Here is a 22,587-nt window from a genome sequence, read left to right on the forward strand (position 1 = left end):
TTCTTCAAATAAACATATTCTTTGTTCTTCTAAAATTTAGATTTGAGAACTATACAAAATATTTTAGAAACTGCAGTGTTATTTAATGGACTTTATGGCACAAATTATAACTGAGGTGGTCACTAAATTATATTTTTCTCTAAGTTATATATTCAAGTTTAGTACATAATAAAATCCTTACTTTATCTACTCACTGCATTAACAGTGTGTTCTTTGCCTTCGTGAGAACGTGAAGAGCAGCTGTGAGGAACCTTTGCGTGTACATGTGTGATTCTAAAGCAGTCTGATGTTCTCACATCAACAGCTGTTTGGTTCAGATGTTAACATAGGTGTGCCTCCCAGATTGTGTTCATGTTAAAACACACTCACACACACACAGCAAAATGGTAATCTTCAGACAAGTCTCTCAATAATAAATGACTGGCAGGAACCAAATTTTGCTCTAACTTGTCTTCAGTACATTTCAGAATGGGAATTATGAAAAACAAAACTGTGATCTGGGGAGGTCAAAGCTCTGACATAAAGTCATTGCCTTTTCCTACGGGTCTACATTTGTGGGTGTCCAGGGAGAATGAGAAGGAAACACAAAGATCTAAGCAGAGGCACAGATTACCTTTCTGCTAGCAGTGAGAAACAGAAGTGTGCCTGCTTACTGCCGTCTAGACTCCAGATCCTGGAGTCACTGTGGTAAGACGGTATTGGAACTCCTTGCCTTTGTTAGGATACAGTGTTCATAAATCTGGCCGGATTTCTAGAACCTCTCCGTGATAATTCTCACCCTCTGCCTGTTGCCCCTCAGTCTCTGTGGCTGACTACGGGGAGAACAGTACTGGATCGCAGGTGCCTGCTGCCAGCTTGGGTTGGTTTGTTTGCTTGAGATAACCCAGTAGTTCTCACGACACTACTAGGTAAGAGTAAGATGCATTAGAATTTGGTACAGTAAGCAGATCTTCAGAAGACGGTGGACCTTGAAAATTCATGGACCAGTAATTCTAAAGAATTATTCTAGAAAAAAAAATGTACTCCATCTTAAAATGTAAAACATGTCTGGTGATTTAAAGTTATTCTCCAATCCAATATGCTTATATTCTGTAAAAACAGTTGTAAAAATTTTAAAAATCAAGGCAACATAAACGTTAACTTTCAAAGCTAGAAACATTCAACTTCACCATAACTATAAAAACCACATGAAATAGTGCAATCTCAAAGCGAGTGCACTGAACGTGAGTTGGTCTTTACAACTTTATTTTACAAGAGAGAATGGCACTTTTAACTTCTGCTAACATTTCCCGATACATATAATTTAGACATTCATAATGACACATCCCATATCTTCAAGGTTAAAACACCAATAGTTCACATCCGGCATCCGTTTACAATTGAGGTGCTCACAGTTGGGAAGTGGAACCCTTGCAGGGAATTGATACCTGCTCACCTCTGCAGAGGCAGTCTGAGTTCGTTGTTGACAAGCCTCGCTAGCATCTCAGTATTATAGATCAGGTATTGAGGAGCCCTGGGATGGGTATAGTATAGTATGGACGGTGTTCTCCAGTAACATGGTGACTCTGGACGCTTCTGCTACAGAGAGCAATGCCTTCTCCTTGGTCGAGGAAAGTTAGACTGTAACCAATGTCTCCTGGATGTACTTCTGTCTGCATGAAAACGGCTCACGTTTATCTAGGCTTTGCCCTAAAGATTCGACCCATGGGTTTATACACTACCAATGAAGGCATTCTGCTTCTATTTCATCCAGAAACATCTGAGGCATGTTTTTATTCTATAGGCTGTTTTAAGTCACTCCTGGTCAGACTATGAGTGGGTTAACTGTAGGAAGCCATTCACTCAGACACTTGTCACCACAGCTAGCAGGTTACACAGTCCTTCCTCCATTTGTGCTATTTATCGTCCAGAGCCTCAGGCCACAGACGTGGGATTACATAAAGGGAGTTATGGAATGGGATGGCCCGCTCCTCTCCTTCCTGTAGTTGTGGTACTGATCAGGCTGTACAGGGAAGCACGAAGAAACCACTAGTGTTCCATACAGCGTAACGACTCAGTGATGATTCACGAACCAACCAAGGTGGCACTAAGTTTTATTAGTTCTGACTGTTTAATTCCAAGGGAGTAATAGCGCAAGCAAGGAAACACGGCAGGTGCCAGCCCACTGTCTACATCTTCTTCATCCTGGCCATGAGATCTTCCAAGCTTTCACCAGAATCTTCCACCGTTACTTCAGAAACAGAATCCTCTCTCTGTCAACAAAAGGGGAAGTACCATGAATGGAACCGTGCCACACTGCTTGTCCTCAGCAGTCTGCTCGGTTTACCATGCTCGGTTTGCTGAGAAACCGGATTTTCTGATATATTTCAAAGTATTTTTAGACATCAAATTCTCTATATTACCCACCAAAAGGTTGTTCAGGAGGCAGCAACTTCAATATTCCTGGCAGTCCTACTGAGTGTACTTTTTAATATAAAATCACACTCATTTATATTGGACCATGAAGTTAAGGGACACTGTAATGTTCACGCCGGGATAAGCATATCCCTCTAAACATGTCTTTGTAATGACATCACTCAAGCATCATTTCCTTTCGCTTTCTTAACATAAACAAGGACTGCCTACAGCCACCCTTCTGTGACAGACCAGAGCTTAGTGTCCCTGGCTAGCTGTGACTTACAAGCTGCTCATCAACCTTTCCCTCCTGCCCTGCTCATCCCTGAGAGCACTAGTCCACTCTCGACTTCTATAACATCGAACCTTGCAGAGTCTGAGATCATGTGATGTGCCGTCCATCTATTTTACTTAATTACTTGCAGTTCCATCTACCCTCTAACAAGTAACAAGTTGTCATTCTCTTCTGCTCAGCAGGAGTCCACTGTGTGTGCACATGCGCATGTGTGCACTTGTATCTTCTATTTATTGGTCAAAGGACATTTTGACCAATATATACTTTAGATATATACCTCACGCCCGGTGGGAGTACTGGATCACATATACAGTCGTTCTAATGTTCTGAGAAGCCTCTGTTGTCTTCCAGAATGGATGCACTAATTTACATTGCTGACAGCAATGCTACCGTCTAGGCTCACTTTCTGCACAGCTCTTCACCTCTTTCACTTAGAGTGAGATGTGCCTCACTGGCCTTCATCTGATACCCCTGATGACTACTAATGGTTAGCAGCTTTTCAATGCCTACTGCCTATCTGTCTTCTTGTCTGGTGATCTGAGCCCTGATCTGTAAGTCTTCACTTGACAGTCTCTATCTTCTTAGGTTTTCTGGTGTACATGCTTTCTCTCTCTCCCCTCCGTCCCCTTCCTTCGCTTCCCTCTCTCTCCCTCCTCTCTTTCTCTCCCCCTCACCCACCACCCCGCACCTCTCCCATGACCTCCCATGACCTCCCATGACCTCCCATGACCTCCCATGACCTCCACTTCCATGATATTGCATATCCAGGTTCATCTCAGACCTGCAAATCTGCTGCCTCAGCCTCCTGGGTGCTAGGATCACCATCACCCTTTCCTGAAGTAAACCTCAGTGGGTTTGTGGCTAAAACTATCACTATGTAAAAGTAATATTTTATTTTAACCAAAATCTATTGTACTGATACATCAGTGAATTTTTAAAAGTCTCCACTTTCTCAGTTTCAAATTTGCTGACACTGAATATCTGGTTAATACCTCACTGCCTACATGTAAATATCTAAAACAGGAAATGCCCCACTAGCCTACAACATAAGATAAAGCTGAAAGAAGAGAAAGACATTATTTCTCTTATCTGACATTTATATATGGGCAAATCAGATTTCACAAATACCTTCTTTGGGACTGTGTATGCCACTGTAATTCCTTCAGGTAAGGTGGGAACAGGACCTGACGAGTTCTTCAGTTCCTCTTCTGAAACCTCAGACACCAGCTCAATACCTGTAGGATTAAACGTGACTCTGAGCTCACTCTCAAGAAAACCACAAGAATTATTTATACTTTTGTGTAATAGTACATTCCCTCCCAGAAAACACTGTAAACATTGTTTAAAATTCTGTATGACCTTCGATTTCCTCCCAGGAAAGAGTAGATTCACAGTGTGAGTGTGATGGCTTCTTACCCCACTCGTTGTCCTCATGAACTACCTCTTCCTCCTCTTGGGGCGCAGTCTCCTGCGTGGGCTGCGCTGGTGCCCTCTTCTGTGGATGCAAAAAGTACCAACACAACGTTACTCCTTCTCAGCTCTCTGCAGCACTCCTCAAGCACTCACACAGGCATCTGATCTTACCAAAAGCAAGAATGGATGTTTGTTTTCCCAGTATGCTAAATTAACTAAAACTATAAAAATCCAGAATCCATTTATATTATATTCCGAATCTGTCTCTTGTGAGAGTCACTGTCCTAGGTGATGGCATCCTCAAATTTTCTGACTGTGTGTACCTTGTATTCTTCTTGTTGCTTCCTACAGTTTTTGTCATCACACTGAGGGTTTGGCTTCATGAACATGGTAGGGAAGAAGTCCTGCATGGCATTGTATCCGAGGTAAAAACTGACAGTCCCAAATTTTAACAGAAACCTGAAAAAGAAAATCAAATTAGCCAGGGATGGTGGTGCACACCTTTAGTCCTAGCATTTGGGAGGCAGAGGCAGTTGGATTTCTGTGAGTTCTAGGTCAGCCAGGATATACAATGAGACCTCATCTCAAAACACAAAAGGAAAGAGAAAATCAAAGTAGGCTTAAATAAACAAAGTACTAGAAGTAAGTAAATTATAAAATAGGTAATGAATTTTCTAAAAACTTAGAAAACAGTGACTTTCTCCACCTTACTTAGAGACCTTGGCTCACAGTAGATGCGTGGATATTTGTTAAATAAGTGAAGGAAAGGACAGCTCACCCCCTTCCATCACTGAGCCTGATAAAGATGAGCTGCTGGCAAGTACAGCATGCTCACCTCAGGAGAAGCGCACTGGTCTTGGAGGACTGCCAGGTGAGGGAGGTGTTTCTAAAGCCTGAGCTTCTGAGTGGGCCTGGGGAGACGGCTCAATGAATGGAGCCCTTGCTGTGCAAGTGTGAGAACCTGAGTTTGGATCCCCAGTGCCCACATAAAAGGCACAGCATCATGAGCTGTAATCCCATGTCTGAGAGGGAGAAGGGAATGGAGACAGCCAAAACAGTGAGTTCCTACATCACTAAGAGGCCTTGTCTCAAAAAACAATGTGGTACACACCTTAGATGCAAGGCATAGAGAAATCAAATTGAAAGTGAGCTAGAAGCCTCTTCCCCCTGGCTAGCTTTTATAGTGCCAGAAGGTGCTATGCAGGCCGCTGGGGGAGAAAAGGCATCAATGGGCTTATCCAGTTGTAAACCCTATAACCGATATCAGCCTGCCAGGCAAGATGTGCCCACAGGTGGAGTAATGGCACCAATACTGGCGGAGGTGTGAGGTCGGAACCAACCTCCTCTGACTGGATTTGAGGCCTGCTCTACAAAAGAGAATTCAAACCTGGTACTGTAAAAGCAATCAGAAACCCATGGCTGAAGTCTTAGGCCCTGAGGGCGAATCACCACTGCTGTTTGTGTTTGTGGAACCTATCACAGCACCAGACTGTATGCTAAATCTCTAGACGTATACCCATGACAGACAGATGCTACCCTAGTCTTAGAGAGAAGCCTCTCTTTGCAATGATCAGCACTGAATACACAGACACATGGCTGCTTGAGGAGAAGTGATAAGAGATGGCTGAGTGCTCAGGCCTAAACAGGAAGGACATCTATACCCATCCATCCTGCAGCAGAGGAGGTGGAAAGGACTCAAGAGCCACAGACAGCAGAAGGGCTACAAACACTGCCTACCTGGCACGGAACCACCCTGCGCAGACAGCCACAAAATTTAGTGAGTCTTGAAACAGTAATAGTCATAAATGTGGGAAGATTTGTCAGGAGTGTCAGGAGTAAAAGGGGTGGGAAGGAGAGTACGAGAGGTGGAGAAGAGGTTACAGAAATCATAATGTACTTCACACATGCATCAAACTGTCAAAAGTAAAGAAACGGACAAAGACACACAATGTTGCCCTCCGGCCTTCACATATGGATGCACAGAAAAGCATACCTTAGACATATGTGCACACATGCATACCCCCAGACAAAAATATGGCATGTGATACTAAATTTAATTAAAAAAACAATATAACCTACTATAACTATATACCTTTAAATGCAGTAAACCAGAACTATACTAAGTCACTGATGTAAACAGTATCAGGTGAAATCAAACATTTCCAACACATAAGAGTCCACTGTGACCCTGCCCTTGTCAAATGGCATTCTCTTTAAGAGCTTGTCTTGGCTATTCCTTCAACAACTTTACACAAGCCGGATCATCGGGGAAGTCAAAATGCCTCCATCGCACTGGTCTGCAGGCAAATGGGCAGGAAGTCCTAGGACAGACCCAGGACAGACCCGGGATAGCCAAAGGCTATTCTGCAAAGGTGACCAATAAAAGGCAGGCAGTATCCCCACACAAGGCGGAGGTGAAGACTGACAACGGAGGCTATCGACCAACTTCTTCACGTGCAGCATAAGCATATGCCTGGATACACACACAAGCAAGAGTGCATGCACACACCCACACACATACATTATGTACACATAAAGATTAAAAAATCAAACTCCTAGAAAAAAATCTGAAAATACATATTCTAAATATATAACAAGGGGGCTGAAGATATGGCTTCATGGTTAAGTACACTGGCTGCTTTCCAGAGGACCCAGGTTCAGTTCTCAGCACCAACATGGCAGCTCACAACTGTCTGTAACTCCACTTGCAGGAGATCCAACACCCTCGAGCCAACACACATACAGGTAAAACACTAACGCACATTAAATAAACAAATAGATCTTTAAATATATAACAAGGGATAAAAAAAAAACCCAGCAGATGATAGTACAATGATCATTCACAGAAAAAAACGTGAGTGCCCAGCCCGTTTTTCTAAGCAAATGAGTGGAAACGGAAGTAGCCATTCTTCTGAGGGTCAAAGCGCTAAGAGTTTGAAGACACTAATGTTTCTACAGCATGTGTGAGCCAAGTCCCTGGAGTCTTTGATGGACGATACAATCTCTTTCCGAGATAACCAGGTAATATGTTAAGTAAACTGCAGAAACCCACACTATAGACAAACTGGGCCTTCGAGGACATATGTAGGATGCTGTCTGCAGCACTGTGATAACATAAACGTTTGGAGATGTAAGTTAATGGAGGAACCCTGAAGGCAATGCGTAGCCTCTTTGTACAACATCGGAAAATGTTCAGTTCCTACTGATGCTTAGACAGCACAGGTCTTGTACTACGCAGCCCTAGACTGCTCCTTCAGAGTTGTGCTATGCATGTTATGACCCCTCCCAGGCCACACTTCTGACGCCGGACACTTATTTACCTCATTGCATTGATTATACTGGAGATGTAGACATAACTCAGCTGCTAAGCCTCAAGTGGGACAAAAATTAGCCAGAGTTAGGGAATTCTGAAGAAGTATTCTCTTAAAGAGTGAATTGTTCATTAACTGACACAAACAATAGCTATGCAAAACCCATTTTTCTCACTTTTAGCTGCAGTTAAAACGAGCATTGAGGGATCTGATCTTGAATAATAGCAATGTCTCTCTGGTTAGATCACATTTGAATGATGCTTAGTAAGAGCATCACGATAGTAGGAGCAAGTGTATTTGTGCCTTGGTCCCCACCCACTGTCTGTCTGTACAGCTTTAACTCAGTTGCTAAATATGTCACAGTAACGTGTCACCCATGAATATGTCACAGTAACGTGTCACCCATTTCAAAATCAGCAAAAGAGCACATGTGCTACAGTGGCCGAGCCGGGGGTTATCTGGTCCAGAGTCTCTGAAGTGCATTACGACTGCAGCATGTTGAAAATATCCAGTGGTGCATTCTCCTAGTACAGCCTCTGCTCCAGTGATACAGGGCGGGGTATATAGAGCACTGCAGTATTGACAAGAGTTATTCCAAATGCAGAAAGTAACCGATATTTAAACAAACATATATACACATACTCACATAGATACATGTGCATACGTATGTACATACACACACACACACACACACACACACACACACACACACACACACACTCACACACTGCTAATAAAGGTCCACATATGTATACTATACTTAAAAGCAAATTTACGTTTAAGAGAGCTACTTAGTTGGCAATACCAATTCTTGAAGTACTGTATGAATTACATTTTTATCCAAGGTGTACAAAACAATTCAGAAAAATCAGCCCTCACTTACTTTAATACATTTTGTACCAAGATCCCTGCAACCACTCCCATGGTGGTGGGGAGGCTGGCCGCGCAGACGCCTTCTCGTTTCAGGGTTTTTTCATCAATGTTTGAAGCAACTACAAGTGGTGGTGCGCACTACAGAAGAAGACACCGGTTTCAAACGAGATAGAGAGAGAATGAAATGCTTTACCCTCCCCTCCTTTACTCCTTTGAGTTGCAGACACCATTACAAGAGGTCACTGACAGCTAACAGTGACAGGGTGCCAGGACAAGGCCTACCGCAAAGCAAGCCGACTCTCCAGGGACCATAAGCTGGATGTGCCCGGAAACTGCGTTTTCACTGACCCCAGATTCCATCCATGTCTGACCAAGTTCATTACAAGCCTTAACAGGAAAAGGCAAACAAAACAGCACAAATTACTGCCAACCCCCTTGGTGGACATGGATATGGTGGCGTATACATGCACACAGACACACAAACACAAACTATATGAATGCAAGGAAAACCCAATGGTGACTAGAATACTTATCATACAATATTCGCCAACTTTAAAACCCACACAGCAGAACATATCACAAATGAGGTCAGAGCTCTTACCACACATTTTAAGCTCAGGATAACTATGAAGACAGGCTTTAAGCTTAACACTCTATTTACATAGAACACTGGGTTAACCCAGGCTGCAGCGCCTCACATAACACTCACTGTATTTATTGCCATTCGAGCTTCAAAGTTGTCCACACAGCTAAGAACTAGGTCAACAGGTTGTCCTTCTTCTAATCCCCCATTACTACAGAAGGAAAATAAGTTGTATTTGAAAAAAAGGAGGATACAAAATACATTTATTTGTTCTGCCCTATGGCCTGACAGCTGACACCTGTGGTCTTAACACCTGAGTGGCTGAGGCAGGAGGACCGTCACTGGCTCCATGCCAACCCTTTGACACATGAAATCCTGTCTCAAAAAGCAACCAAATGCAAACCCATATTAAATCCCGACTTATTTCTTGAAGCAAGGTCTGACACTTGTAGTCCTACTGTTTCGGCCTCCCAAGTGTTGGCGTCAAAGGCATTCACTACCACACCCAGTGGGACGCAACATACATTGTAATTTTACTTGTGTAGTCAATTTTCAATTATAGCATCATGTTTAATGTTATATATACAGCAGTTAAGCCACTTTCTGAATAGAGAACTACTCTAATAAACATTACATAAAAATTACTTCTCCTAAAAGCTGGAAAAGTGTCAATAGACTTCCTAGCGCTTGTTTAACTGAGCTGTTTAACAAGACATGACATAAAATATTCATACATTTTACCTTATTCTATTCATGAAATGTTCGAAGTGTTCCACGGTGGTGATATTATAGTTGTGAACTTCAAACAGAACATCAGGGTTAATGCTCCTGAGAGGGAAAAGCAGCCGTCACAAGTGCTCCTTGTAGGAACAGGACAGAAAGCATTAGAGAGGGCTGAGTGCGCGAGCGGGGCAGTGGGTGTGAGGACGACAAAGTCCTGTCTACGGCTTGTGTTGCACTTGAGCGTGAAGACACACAGATCACCTGTGTCCATCCCTCAGCCTGCAGGCTGCAACCGCTGCACTGTAGCCATGCATGCAGCCCGACATACCACTGATGTCTGTGTCTTTCTGCAAGGCCAATGTAGGACGCTAATATAGACGTCATAAAGACCACAAGAATGCCTCCATCCTAACCCACTAACCCAGAGTGATCATGTGCTGGGAACAAAACCTTCACCGCTACTGGAAGGTCCAGGTCAGCCCAGCAGTCTCTTTAGTCTTATTCAGTTTAGTTCAAGAATGTTTGAGGCCCCACAGTTTGGGGCTGGCACATCATAGTCCATGAGCCAAATGTTACAGGCCCACTCCCTGTTTCAGTACAGTCTTAAGGTAAGAACTGCCCGGTTTGGGTTCCGCTATGAATCTCTGGTTGGTGCAGTCTTCTCACACAGTCCAGGCTGACCTCAACTTTGGGCCATTCCTCACAAGTGCCTCAAGCTCCTGTATGTTGGAATTTGTAACATGTCCCACCACAGGTATTTCAGAACTATTCTTTAATAGTTCAGGGTAATTTTTTTCAGGGCATTTTGCGAGGTAAAAACTAGAATTTAGATTTCAGAGTCTAACACTTAAGTTGGATGGGAACAAAGGCATGTCCAATCACTTGGTGTTGTCCGTGACTAGACTCACACTGTGGCCACAGGTAAGCCGTGGCAGCGAAGACGAAACTATGCACACCCTAGCCCTATACAAAGTCTGCTAACCCTGGTCTAAGAAGTAAGAGAATTCTTTGTATAAGTGAAACATGCATTTCATGGAGAGAAGCCAAGTCTGTTTACACTCAGCTTAGCTCACAACAGGTCACAAAACAAGATCCCACTCCATGCACACACACACACACACACACACACACACACACACACACACACCCCGCTACCCAAGTCACCTCAGGGTGTGCTCTGCTGCTTGGACCTTACTCATCCCTGCTTGATACGGCTGGAAGAAAAGTCGATTCATGTTGGCCAGCTCCACCTTGTCATAGTCAAAGAGTAGCAACTAAAATAAAAACAGTGGTGTTTCGATGAAAAACGACATTAAACAAGGCTCACTGTTTGTGGCGTGAGAACATTAGTTACTTCTAAGGCTTAGTGATTTACTAAATGCCCTGTGAGATAAACACATAGCTCCTTTTATCCTCGGCTTCCTGACAAGGAAGCTTGGAGCTTGTACTGAGGACACACAGCTAATGCAGGAGGCAGTGCAGTGGCCCTCCCTAAGCCAGGGCCATGCTGCTTCCACAGATGGCTCAATGAGAAGGAACGGCTGTTCCATTTCACTCTCACACTGAATTTTAGGAGGGTGACAAGATCCTACTGCCTCCTCTTTAACTTGACTTCCTTTGTATGACGCACCACATACTCAAGCCAAGGCGAAAATTCAACCAGTTAGTTCCTGTTCCTGCTCTATTCTTAGGTCCACTTCAGTATTTACCACACATACATATCACTTAAAATGAGCAGAATTTCATATTTCTTATCAGTAAGAACAGGTTAGAATCTATAAAAATGAGATCTTATTCTTTCCCTTTTCCTTTTTGTGCAGTGCTAGGGTTTGAACCTGGGACCTAATACATGCTAGGCAACTGTTCTACCACAAAGCAAAATCCCCAGACCTCCTTTTACTCTTCTCAATAGAGAAACTTAAAAAACAACAACAACAACAAAAAAAAAAAAAAAAAAAAGAAAAGAAAAAAAAACCTGCCTATAACAACACCCGGAGAACCTTCAATAGCTTATAGCTTATTAAGCAAAGATACCACTTAGGCCCTTTATAACTCCCAAGTCCCTAAACCATGGCTCATTCAGTAATATTTGCTAGGTGAGAGAAAGCTTTTAAATGAGTACAAAGAAGTAGAGGTTGTTACTCTGCCCCTACTTGGTTTAGGTCACAGAGAAAATTGACATCAACTCTCCAGCCTGCAGCACATCTGGAAAGCAAAGTGGCGGAGGAACACTTGGTGATCCAGGAAGCTGCAGACACCTGCAGGGACAGAACTGGGCTCTGGGTCTCCAAAGCACTATTTCCCCACTACCCTTCATCAATTAGCTTCTTGTCTATGTTTTATTGCTAGAAGCAAGAGTTCCTGAAACTCGTCCATTCAGTCTTAGTTTACAGAGCTGGGCATCCAGTGAGATCACTGGAAGAGTTTCTGAAAATGCAGTGTCTGCAGCTCACCGACAGCATCCCTATTTACTCATGAGTACAACGGCCATGAGAGCCATCAAAGTCGTCCCAGGATTCTAATTATAGCAGGCCTTGGGAGCCACTGCGGTGGCCTCATCTAGCAGCACCTGAAGCATCCTTGAATTGGTGGTGGGGTAGGAAGCACGGCACCAATATTAATATGCAGTCTATTAAGAGTCAGATTCTGACTGAGTTCTATGTATAGCTGCACTGTGACAAAGTGCAATATGTGTGATAAAGACAATGAACTAAGCTCATGGCCTCTGCCCATAATAAAGGATATCTGATTTTGGAAGCTTCCTTCCTAGTAAGCACCCAGGCAAGGTTCCAGTCATTCATTCTCAGGGTTTAGTCTCTGTACTGTCAGATTACCTGGAAACCAGTTATGACAATTTTCTGGTTTACCTGACACCTAAGGATTAAAACCACATAGCTGAGGTCTAGCAGTCTGCTTTAATATGGCCTCATACTCATTTTTAACAACTGATCTCAGCATCTCCGATATCCTGTTAATCAACCGAGTACTCAAGTCATCCACAAGCAATATTTTGGCCTGATTCTGTAAACCACTTCAGAGATATTAAAATCATAATAAACATTGCAGCATTTTGTTGGCATCATCTTTATATTGATAAGTGAGGGCCAATTTTGCAGCCACTATCTTTTAATATTAACCTATTGACAAACGGATATTGGAGAATATGTTTTTTATATATATTGTATAAGTTATATATATATATCAAATGAAATATATTGTATAATTATATAATTAAGTGTATTATAATATAAAACATGAAATATAATTACTCATTTAAATACATTATAAGAAAATAACAAGAGGGCAGATAATTGTGGAAAACTTATCTATTCAATCACTAAGCAACATCAATAGTCCTTGGCTTTATAAATTAAGATTGACAGATTAAATTCTGACAGAAGGTTACTTCTTTTCTACAATTCACATCTGTTTTAAAAAGAAAATAAAGGAGCTAAATAAAAAATCGGAAACAACTCCCAGTTCAAACTCAATGCCTTCACTCTGTGTGTGTTCCATTGAGTGCTTGATAAGATTTCTCAAGATCTGAGTGTTTCATTTGCATACTTTACCCACTTAGATACATTGTCTTTTATATCAAAGTCAGACAAAATTTCATTTTTAAAAAACTGTTGAGGGGAGAGACTGAGAAGAGTAGAGGAAGAGGAGACTGATTGAGATGTATACGAATAATAAAAATAATAATAATTAAATCTGTAAAGACATGTGGCAGAAACTTAAATTCCTCCAGGGTCAATCAAAAGTATATGCTCCAGACTCTATCCTGTTCCCAAAAGTTGTACTGCGCTCACAGCTGTGTCATTTTGAGTTAGCCAACTGTGTAGAGTGAGGCTGAACTCTGACCACCCACAGTGGGGCACAGGAGCCCTTACATCAGGAACTAAGCCCAGTGGAATCCCCATTGAGAGAGCTTGCCTGCTTGATTTGGCATGGCTATGCACCCTCCTGCAGAAGTAAACTTCTGCCTTGCTAAAGTGCCACAGATCGTGTGGGGTTTTGGGAGTGACCCCAGAATCATTTCTAACAGGTTCTGTATCTAAAATAATTCCAAATTACTTACTCAATACACTGCCCTAAACCAACGTTTCTGGACCCCAATTAAGTACCCTTTGTTCAATTAGCAATATAATAGGAGATATGACTCGGCCTCTTGAGAGGAGCAATTTAACTAATATAACAGAAATCATAAACCACTGATTAAGCAGTAGAGTGCTAAGCTGTACCTGATTTGCTCCAGGAGTGAACAGTTTCCTACTGGACAGGCAAAGAGAAATCTTTTTACCTTACCAATGCCACATCTTGTCAGCATTTCAGCAGTCACACTACCAACTCCACCAACACCTACTATTGCTACAGCATAGGTACGGATTTTCTGTGAAACACAAAACAGTTCATGTTAATACTCTCTGTTTAATTTGACACCAGAAATTATCCTCATTTCCCGAAATCAAGTTCATCATACCTCATAGTCACTGACAACTCCCATCCGTTTCAATGCCATCAGACGGCTTAAAGGAAAAACAAAACAAATTTAGAGCTCTTGCAGTCTTTTCATTTATTTTTATTTTCATGTGAATGGGTGAGTTGCCTGTACACGCGGTGCTGCGGGCATATGCAGTGGCTACAGAGGCCAGAGGAGGGTGGCAGATCACCTGGGACTAGAGTTCTGCCTGGTGAGCTGCTGTGTGGGTGCTGGGGATCAAACCTGCGTCCTGTGAAGAGCAGCCTGCACTTTCCAGCCCCAGGCTTGCAATCTTTTAGTTAACACTGATGTTTATAGTCAGGCACCATCAAAGGAAACAATCACCAAAACTCAATCATTACTACTTCAAAAGAGGAGGAATCTAGCGGGACGTGGTGGCATGCATCTGTAATCCTAGCGGGACATGTTGGCATTAATCCTATAATCCTAGTCTATAATCCTAGCACTGGAAAGCCTGAGGCTGGAAGATTAGAAATTCATGGTCAACCTGGGAAACACAGCAAATTTGATGACCAACTAAGCTTAAAAGCTAACTTTTACTAGATATGAGTAAATCACTGGGATTGAGACCAGGAACTCTCCTGTGTTGCCTGTGAAACAGTATTTTTCTTCTAAAATAACTTCTTTATCTTAATGTGTAGCCAAGATCTACACCTAATGGTTTAAATGTTAAGTAATGTCATTACTTTCCCTTGCTTTTTTAGTAGATAAAGACAATGAACTAAGCTCATGGCCTCTGCCCATAATAAAGGATATCTGCTTTTGGAAGCATCTGTTGTTTGCCAAGGAGTCAAAGAGGCACTTCGTATCTGCACTATTAGTGTGTGTGTGTGTGTGTGTGTGTGTGTGTGTGTGTGTGTGTCTGGCACATTTGTTCACACTGTGGTAAACACCTATATAACATATTAAAGTTTTCATGTGTTCGATCTGTATGCTATGTATGTGAATCTGTGGTTGTTAGGAAAGTCAGCAGGCCTCTGGTTGATCCCATCTCTCCACTTTAACCCCGTGTGACCCTATCTAGGGCTGCACACACACTATTACAGTATTTTCACTTCTTGCTTCTCACTCTTAAATGTCCACCACAGATGCATAAACATTTCTTGTGTTAGGAGCCGTAGTCCCATTGGTTAGATCATAACTATTCACTGCTGGGTGGGTATTTATAACTTCCCTTTCTTCCATAACCTCGATTCTTCAAGGCAGCAACTGTGTCTTCCCTGCTTCATCTCCTACGTGCTTGCATTTACTCACCCTAACTCAGGAAGTTCTCAGAAACTTCTACGTACATTCACATGCAGGAGTTACCAACGTCACCACCCAAGAGTGTCTCTAGGCCCACAGCACACATAGTCCTCTTTCTGGAACTTTACCTAGGTTAAAAACTACCCAGTTTTTAGTCTTGCTGCTTATAGCCTTAGTGACTTACTGGGGAGGAACCTAATGCCACAGATTCTATTATATACTACAATCCCTCTAAAATAGCTCTCTTCACTTTTCTCACTGGTGGGATAAGAGAGAAACAGCAGCAGCAATGCCCTAGAGATGCAGTGAGAAAAAAAACACATGGAATGGAAGGTCTAAAAGCATGCTACTGACTGCAGTCGTCTACGAGGCTTGCCGTGTCCAACTACTGTTCTAAGAACTGCACATAAACTGCTTCAGGCTTCAAAACTACAGCAGAAACAGGCATTCCTGCGGCCCCACCTACAGAGAGTAATCTGTACCAGAAACTCAGCAGCTGTTAGAACCAATTAGAAGTTACTGACTACTTAGTAAGCTGAGAAATGAATCCACTCAGTCTTGATGTAAATACCTTCCCCATAGCCACTGCTCTGTCTTCTCCTTCATAAACTAATAAGTCCATTTAGGGAGAGCAAAGGGTCAGCAGCCCTGGCAAAGTTCGATATTCAGGGATGTTCGTGAGCATCCTAGTAACTAACTCTTCCTCGTCCTGCTCCATCTACATTACACTAAGAGGCATTTAGGAAGCTGTGGTCTATCCTTGGAGGCTTTACATGAGATGTTAGGTTCTGACAGAGCTTTCTGTCAGTCAGTCTATGCAGAGCGAGGTAGACGAATAAGATAATGGTGACAGGAAACTGGGTACAGGACAGCAGGCAGAAGAGTTGCACCATATGGATGGCTGGCTTGGACTTTTTTTTTTTTTAATAGTCTTCCCCGTGGGAAAAGGTAGTCTCACTACACAGCCCAAGGTGTCCTAGAACTCCTGTAGCCCAGGCTGGCCTGCAACTCACGACAATTCCGCCTAGCTCACCCTCCCGAATGCTAGGAAGAATCGTGAGTCAACTCGCTTGGGGAAGACTATCTTCTGACTAGCATAAGACGTGGCCTTGCCCATCTGGGAACAGGACCTCCACAGCAAGAATGGAGCGGCAGGAGGCCGGCTGAATCCTTCAACCAGAGCGTGGCCCTGCCCGTCCCGCCATGGATCACCTGTAGGGATTGGAATCCACCACCTCGTCGCTCATCTTCTGGATGCGGGTCCGGCCGCAGTGGCCGTCCCCCGCAATCCGCCGGCTTCTCTCCCGGGCGAGTTCCTGCTCCAGCTCCTCAACCCGCTGCAGCAGCCGCTCCACCGACTCGGCCATGGCTGGGCTCCCGGTGGCCCCCGATCCCAGGCCGGACCGCCGCCGTCGCCGCCGCCCCACGCTGCTCTGCTGGGCTCACGAAGTTCAGGAGGACTAGACACAGCCTTCCTGATCCCTACACCGGGGAAGCGACTCCAATGGTCCCAGTAAGACACGTCTCCGGCATGCCCACCGGACTTCCGCACGCCACTTCCGGTGCGCCGCCGCCATCGCTCCCCTTGGTACAAACACTCCTGAAAACAGTTGGCCTCTCTAGAACAAGAACCAGGTCGCAGCAGGGTCAGCGTCATACGTGTCCAGATCAGGTCGACGGCAATTCGGCCTTTCTAATCTAGGAGGCCATGAGAAACACAGGGGTCTTTTAGTCCAGGGCTCAAGGTTCTGACGGACTCTCTTCTTGGACGGACCGCACAGTTCTTCCGCTGGCGCGTCATTCTAGGGTGACAGATGTTTGTGTCTTCACTCGCTAGAGTCACGTTTGTGACCTTGCTTTTCTATAAAACTGAAGCCTCCGACTCTGACGCTAATAGTAAATTCTAAGTTTGGGCCCACAACAGGCGATTCTTTTATTCCTCCGCCAGGCTCCAAGTCACAAGACACATCCGCCCACGTTGCTTAGCAACATCGTCCGGAGTCTAGGTGATTGGCTTCCCCTAAGCCCCGCCTGGCCACGCCCCCAAGCTCTAGTATCCTTTCTGCCTTGGCGCTACGTCTGTGTAGTCTGTGGATCCCTCATTTCTATACACAGGGACAGCAGGTGCAGTCATGGAGATGGATGTCACCAGGGACACCGTGGAAGTGCTACCCCAGCACAAGTTCGACATCAGGTCCCTAGAGGCCTACCTGAATCAGCACTTGCCCGGCTTTGGGTCAGATCACCGGGCTGTGCTGACTGTTACTCAATACAGGTATCGACCATAGCCTTTGCCTCCTGCTGGAACATGTCTGTGCTTGGTGCTTTTCTTCCCTTGGCCCTGGGTGGATGTCTCTTTTGCCCGGTCGCGATTTCTTTCTCTACAAGGATGCTTCCTGCATAATTTGTACTTGAATCCCAGCCTAGTCTGAATTAGAGGGCAGTAGCAGAGGTGCAGTATCCATTATGCACTGCAGTCTTGTTAAGGACTAAAATCATGTGTCTAATTCACTGAGAGAGATGCGGCTGAACACTCTTGGATAACTAATACCTTCTGTGACCTTTCGTGCTACATACAATCTAAAGATCATTTTCTGAGGGGCTGGTGCCATTTTGTTTAATTGAACTTAGTCACCCGAGACGAGGTTAATAATAGCAGCTAAAATATACAAATTCAGATTCTAGACATTCCACTCCACTTTTAAAGCTTAAGTTCTTGAAGCAAGGGAGTTAAACTGGATGAGGTGACTGAGCGTACCTTTCCCCAAGTGACAAGTGAATCTGGTTTTAGTCTAGTGTTTTACAATTGAGGGTTTTTCACTTTTATAGAGTTCCAGTATGAAATCATTTTATATGGCTTCAGTAAACCGTGCCTAGCCTTTCTATTTTGGAATTTAACTGTAGCATAAATTTGGAGATCAAAGTTTCTTTCTTGTAACATTTGCCTGTTCCCAATAGTCTTGATAAGGAAATGAAGTAATTTAGGTGAAAGGGCTTAAGCATAGAAAAATCTGTGGAGAGGTGGGATAAAGAATAGTTGACACTTCTACATGTAATGCTTTGTGTTATAAACAAATCGAAAGAGATCAGAGTTCAAATGCCAGTGACTAGTCTACTCTGTGGTGGAATTTGGCCAGCTTATTGTCCTGCTTTCAGACAAAGGTCATATATCCTCAAGTTACTGTGGTCCTGTGTTGGTTTAACATAATTCTGAACTAAGTGGATGTTCAGCAAAATCATGCTCAATAAATGAAATTAGTTGTGATACAAAAATTACTTCTGAAGCCAAGCCTGGTTCTACATGGCTTTAATCCCAACATTCCTTTAAAGATCTCTGGAGATTGGAGGCTGAGGAAAAGTGATTGTGAATTTGAGGCCAGTCTGTGCTATGTAGCAATCCTTGGTCTCAAAATCTTATTTTTCCAGAAATGTTATATATAAGCTTGATTTAACATAGATGTATGGAAGTACATATTCAACAGAGGAAAAACATTCATTTCCAGGACATATGAAAAATTATAAAAATAAAAGCATACTAAGGCTGCAAAAAAATCTCAAAAGAAACCCCTGGAAACAACATTGTGGAAAAAGAAATACATTTCCTGCATGTTGGCCTCGGACCCTCATACATGTGCCACCAAAAAATAAATATAAAGGGAAAAAATCACACGTTTTCACAATATAAATCAAACTTTTTATCAGGATGGAGACAACCAAGAAATACAGTGTAGAAACAACTTGCTTCGTGTGTTGAAAAGCCAACAGCTACATAGGTAATAGTTTATTAAAGTCAAGTGTACAGGTCACTTGCGTTTCTATATCTTAGCAACAGTTGAAATATGACACCCAAAAAGTTCTGATAAAAACACCCCAAAAAATTATCTAATAGAAGGTGTGCAAGACCTTTGTATAGAACACAAGAAAACCTTATTAGGTTGTTTTTAAACAACCTTAGAAATAATATACATGAACAGGGAAAGTCAATATTAAAAATTTTGCTCTTTGTCCTGATCTATAAATTCAAAGCAATCAATCAAAATTCTGTTTTTTCTCTAATGAGAACAAAAATGCTTCTAAATTTTATGTGAAAAGGGTTAACAGAAACATTCCAAAAACATGAGTGGGAAATCTGAATTAAGGTGACATATTATTAGTTAGATATGTCAACGAGATAGAGAATTCACAAAATACCCACATGTTATTGGAACTTATTTGACAGTGCTGACATATAGAATCAACTCGGGGGAAATGGGACAATCCACAAGTAATAGACTTCAAGGGCTTGTGGTGGGATACTTATTTTCCTATGAAATATTACTCTCTGTAAGGAAACCGCCATACAGGCTGTGGGCCTGCCTCAGTAAGTGGAGTGACCCCAAGCACACATAAGGCAAAGGGGTCAATCCCCAGTGCCATATAAACCAGGAATAGTTTGTGATGATACTTGTAATCTTAGCACTTGTTAGATAGCGGTCATAAGGCTAGAAGCTCAAAGTTGTCCTTGAACAACTTCACAAAATTGTTCTCTGACCTCTTTATGTATATGGTGGCATGCATGTTCACATACATCATGTGCACACACTATATGTGTGTGTAGCTGTGTGTGTATATATATGCATATATACATGTATGCGTGCATATACATACACACACTTATCTCCAGCATTGATTAGGATATGAGACATTAAATACTGATTAAAGTATGGGTCAGTATAGCTACCTCTGACCAACACTTGATGTTATCCTGTAAAAATGAGATCAGAAAGACATGCGTGCCTCTTGCCTCAGAAATATTATTTCTTAGAGTCAAGAAAATTTCATACCAGGATATCAGGAAATAATCTATGGAGCATTCATCGTGTTGCTTGTAATAAAAAACCTTTTTAAAAGCACAGTAATATATATATATATATATATATATATATATATATATACACACACACACACACACACACACATATTTTAGTAGTAGAATGGAAGAATAAATTGCTCATTTGCATAGGGGACTCCCATCACTGAAAATTATTCAACCACACCTCTACATTGTAGTGAGAATTTTGGTTTCTTTAAAAAAACACATAAATATTATGGGAATATGTTTTTGTTTTAATCCCAGGTGTGGGACACCCCCTTTCCCCTCTATCCTTTTTTCTCTCCTACCCAGTTTTCGGGGTTGAAAGGGTAGAAGAAAAAAAGTACCCACAAAGTAGCAAAAGATCAGCCACATTACACAGCACATTAAACCATAGATAAGTTGAGAACACATTGTTAAGGAGATAGACTTCCAGAGAACAGTCAGTATGGAATTCAGGACACAGAGTTCTTCATGGATCTGCTAATCTCTTCAAGATAGAATATGATGTTGGTTTGCTGTAGCTATTCTATGCCTTCCAGATTTTGAAAACATTCTTTTGTTTTCCTCATATACATTTATTTCAAATAGTAATTTAGGGAATATAAAATATAATTAAACAACAAAATAAAGAATATATAGCTCGATACAATGAAACTTGTGGCGTCTAGCCTTCGTGCCTAAAACATACCCAGCACTGGGGTTGCTCTTCTGCAATCTCCATCTATTTGAAGAAAATAGACCACAAACAAGAATGAGTTCTAAATATTATTCACAGGATTATATGTGCTGTGGGGTGATAGAAGATGTTGAGGACGTGGCAGGAAGGTTGCGTTGAGAAGATAGCATTTAACAAAGACTAAAGGGAGTGGGGATGAGACCTTGGAAGCTTTCCAGACACAGGGACCGCCGTATCAAAGGCCTTGTATGTTGAGGAATACCGAGCAGTGTGAGCCAAGCACTGTACGCAAGGGCGGGGGGGGGGGGGCCCTTTGGGCTGTCATAGGATTTTGCTCTTTGCTTTGAGTGGAAGTAGGGAAGGTCAGAGTTTTTTTTTTTAAGATCCAATTGATAAGATATAATTGCCCACTTAAACATACAAAGCCCAGTACCAACCATCCCTTAGGAACATTGATAACAACCTGTAAATACACAGAGCAAGATCTTTACGTCAGCCTCCATTGTCCTGCCTCGGCATCTCCCCTTCTCTCTCCCTCTTGACTTTTCCTTTCTGTTCCAGTCTGTACCTGCCCCTCACCTGTACTTTACAAGTTCAATGGGGGAGGTTCTGGTGAAGTCACCTGAGTAGTGACTAGGCAGCCTTCCTTGGGGCAGTGGAATTAGCATCAAAATACAGATAACTTCAGGGCAAAACCACAACATTTCCCCCTTTTTGTCCAGTTAAAAAGCCTTTTCACTTATATATAAATTGAGTACAATTATTAGCATTCTACAATTTATAAAGCATATGATATATTCAACACCCAGGCCATCACTATATCAGTTAAACAGAACGTTTAGTTATTCATTCCAGCTTAAGAAAGGCTTAAAATCTATATTATATCTTGGCTAGCTTGTATACTATCTGATAACTATCCAATAAAATATGTATATTCAGAGTTATACAGCCTGATAGACTATGAGATTATAATCAGTCTTCAACCCCGTCAGAGATCTGAGAATGACCAAATATCTATACACATAGAAAGCCTAACATGGCTTCTAGAACTGAGAGGTTGTAGAGACAAATCTCCACTAGCACAGTCCCCTGTTAGCAACATGTGAGGGCAAGTCTTCTGCCTTGTGGCCCAAAATCAACTGACAGACTCTTGAAATGCAGATTTTGAAGGGCTGATCACCCTGTCTTGGCAGAGTTTATCAGTCAACGATTCTTCATAATTTGTCCTTTTCTGGACAGTATTAGTCTGCAGATGAAACAGGCAGTTTTGTCCAGTGGCTGCCTAGCCACAAAGTATTGCCTCACCTGGAGGTAGGGATGTTCAAATCCTTTGTTAAATCCACCAAAGGGGAACTGTTAGGAGAAGATATGTCTCAACAAAAGATAAATAACTTTAAATCTCAAATTTTGTGGATTTCTGACGTTTTTGAAAACCATCTATCTATATAAGACAATCTGGACTATTGTCTTTATATCTTAATAATATCTTGAAAGTTCTCTCACAAAGTCAGTAATATGTTTGCTATTTGGCCCTTAACTCACATGTGTAATCAACTCAGAAGTTTGTAATGACATCAATAGAAGGACTGGCTCTAAACCTTGTACTTTTAAACTTTTAACAAATAAATTCTATATCAAAGCAAAGATATGATTTTAGCTCAGTTAACAAATGAGATTGCGACTGTATAACTCAATCTAGCTAACTCCTCCCTGTTAAA

At 42.3% G+C, this 22,587-nt stretch overlaps 2 protein-coding genes across 4 annotated transcripts in view; one reads left to right on the forward strand and one right to left on the reverse strand.

Annotated features, from left to right (window-relative positions):
- Positions 1 to 1,224: 1,224 nt before the first annotated feature.
- Uba5 (ubiquitin-like modifier activating enzyme 5) lies at positions 1,225 to 16,899 on the reverse strand. 2 transcript variants are annotated; one of them, NM_001009669.2, is made up of 12 exons: positions 16,551 to 16,899; positions 14,073 to 14,118; positions 13,893 to 13,982; positions 10,757 to 10,866; positions 9,611 to 9,697; positions 8,996 to 9,080; positions 8,569 to 8,673; positions 8,297 to 8,424; positions 4,426 to 4,561; positions 4,106 to 4,184; positions 3,818 to 3,924; positions 1,225 to 2,252 (listed from the first exon to the last, which is right to left on the reverse strand). In NM_001009669.2, the coding sequence occupies exons 1-12, from the start codon at positions 16,703 to 16,705 to the stop codon at positions 2,169 to 2,171; spliced, it is 1,212 nt and encodes a 403-aa protein (NP_001009669.1). In that variant the 5' UTR covers positions 16,706 to 16,899; the 3' UTR covers positions 1,225 to 2,168. The 2 variants fall into 2 exon arrangements, with proteins under 2 accessions (NP_001009669.1, XP_017451081.1); XM_017595592.3 differs by lacking the exons at positions 13,893 to 13,982; positions 14,073 to 14,118; positions 16,551 to 16,899 and adding an exon at positions 13,834 to 13,856 and having other exon boundaries at positions 1,229 to 2,252.
- A 430-nt stretch (positions 16,900 to 17,329) lies between these two features.
- The window catches only part of Acad11 (acyl-CoA dehydrogenase family, member 11), a 65,205-nt gene continuing 59,947 nt past the window's right edge, over positions 17,330 to 22,587 (forward strand). The window contains exon 1 of one of the 2 annotated variants that reach the window (XM_039081558.2): positions 17,330 to 17,613. In XM_039081558.2, coding sequence (XP_038937486.1) covers positions 17,471 to 17,613 — 143 coding nt within the window. In that variant the 5' untranslated portion in view covers positions 17,330 to 17,470. 2 annotated transcript variants of the gene reach the window in all.

The sequence above is a fragment of the Rattus norvegicus genome, chromosome 8, assembly GCF_036323735.1.
Source record: "Rattus norvegicus strain BN/NHsdMcwi chromosome 8, GRCr8, whole genome shotgun sequence".
NCBI classification, from domain to species: Eukaryota; Metazoa; Chordata; class Mammalia; order Rodentia; family Muridae; genus Rattus; species Rattus norvegicus.

Excerpts from the sequence above, each read along its gene's own strand:
- Uba5 (NM_001009669.2), bottom strand. The coding sequence starts at position 16,705 with ATGGCCGAGTCGGTGGAGCGGCTGCTGCAGCGGGTTGAGGAGCTGGAG. Across the intron at positions 4,562-8,296 it reads TTGGTACAAAATGTATTAAA|GTTTCTGTTAAAATTTGGGA; the intron begins GTAAGTGAGGGC and ends TTTCTTTTTCAG. Across the intron at positions 4,185-4,425 it reads AGCAACAAGAAGAATACAAG|AAGAGGGCACCAGCGCAGCC; the intron begins GTACACACAGTC and ends TTGCATCCACAG.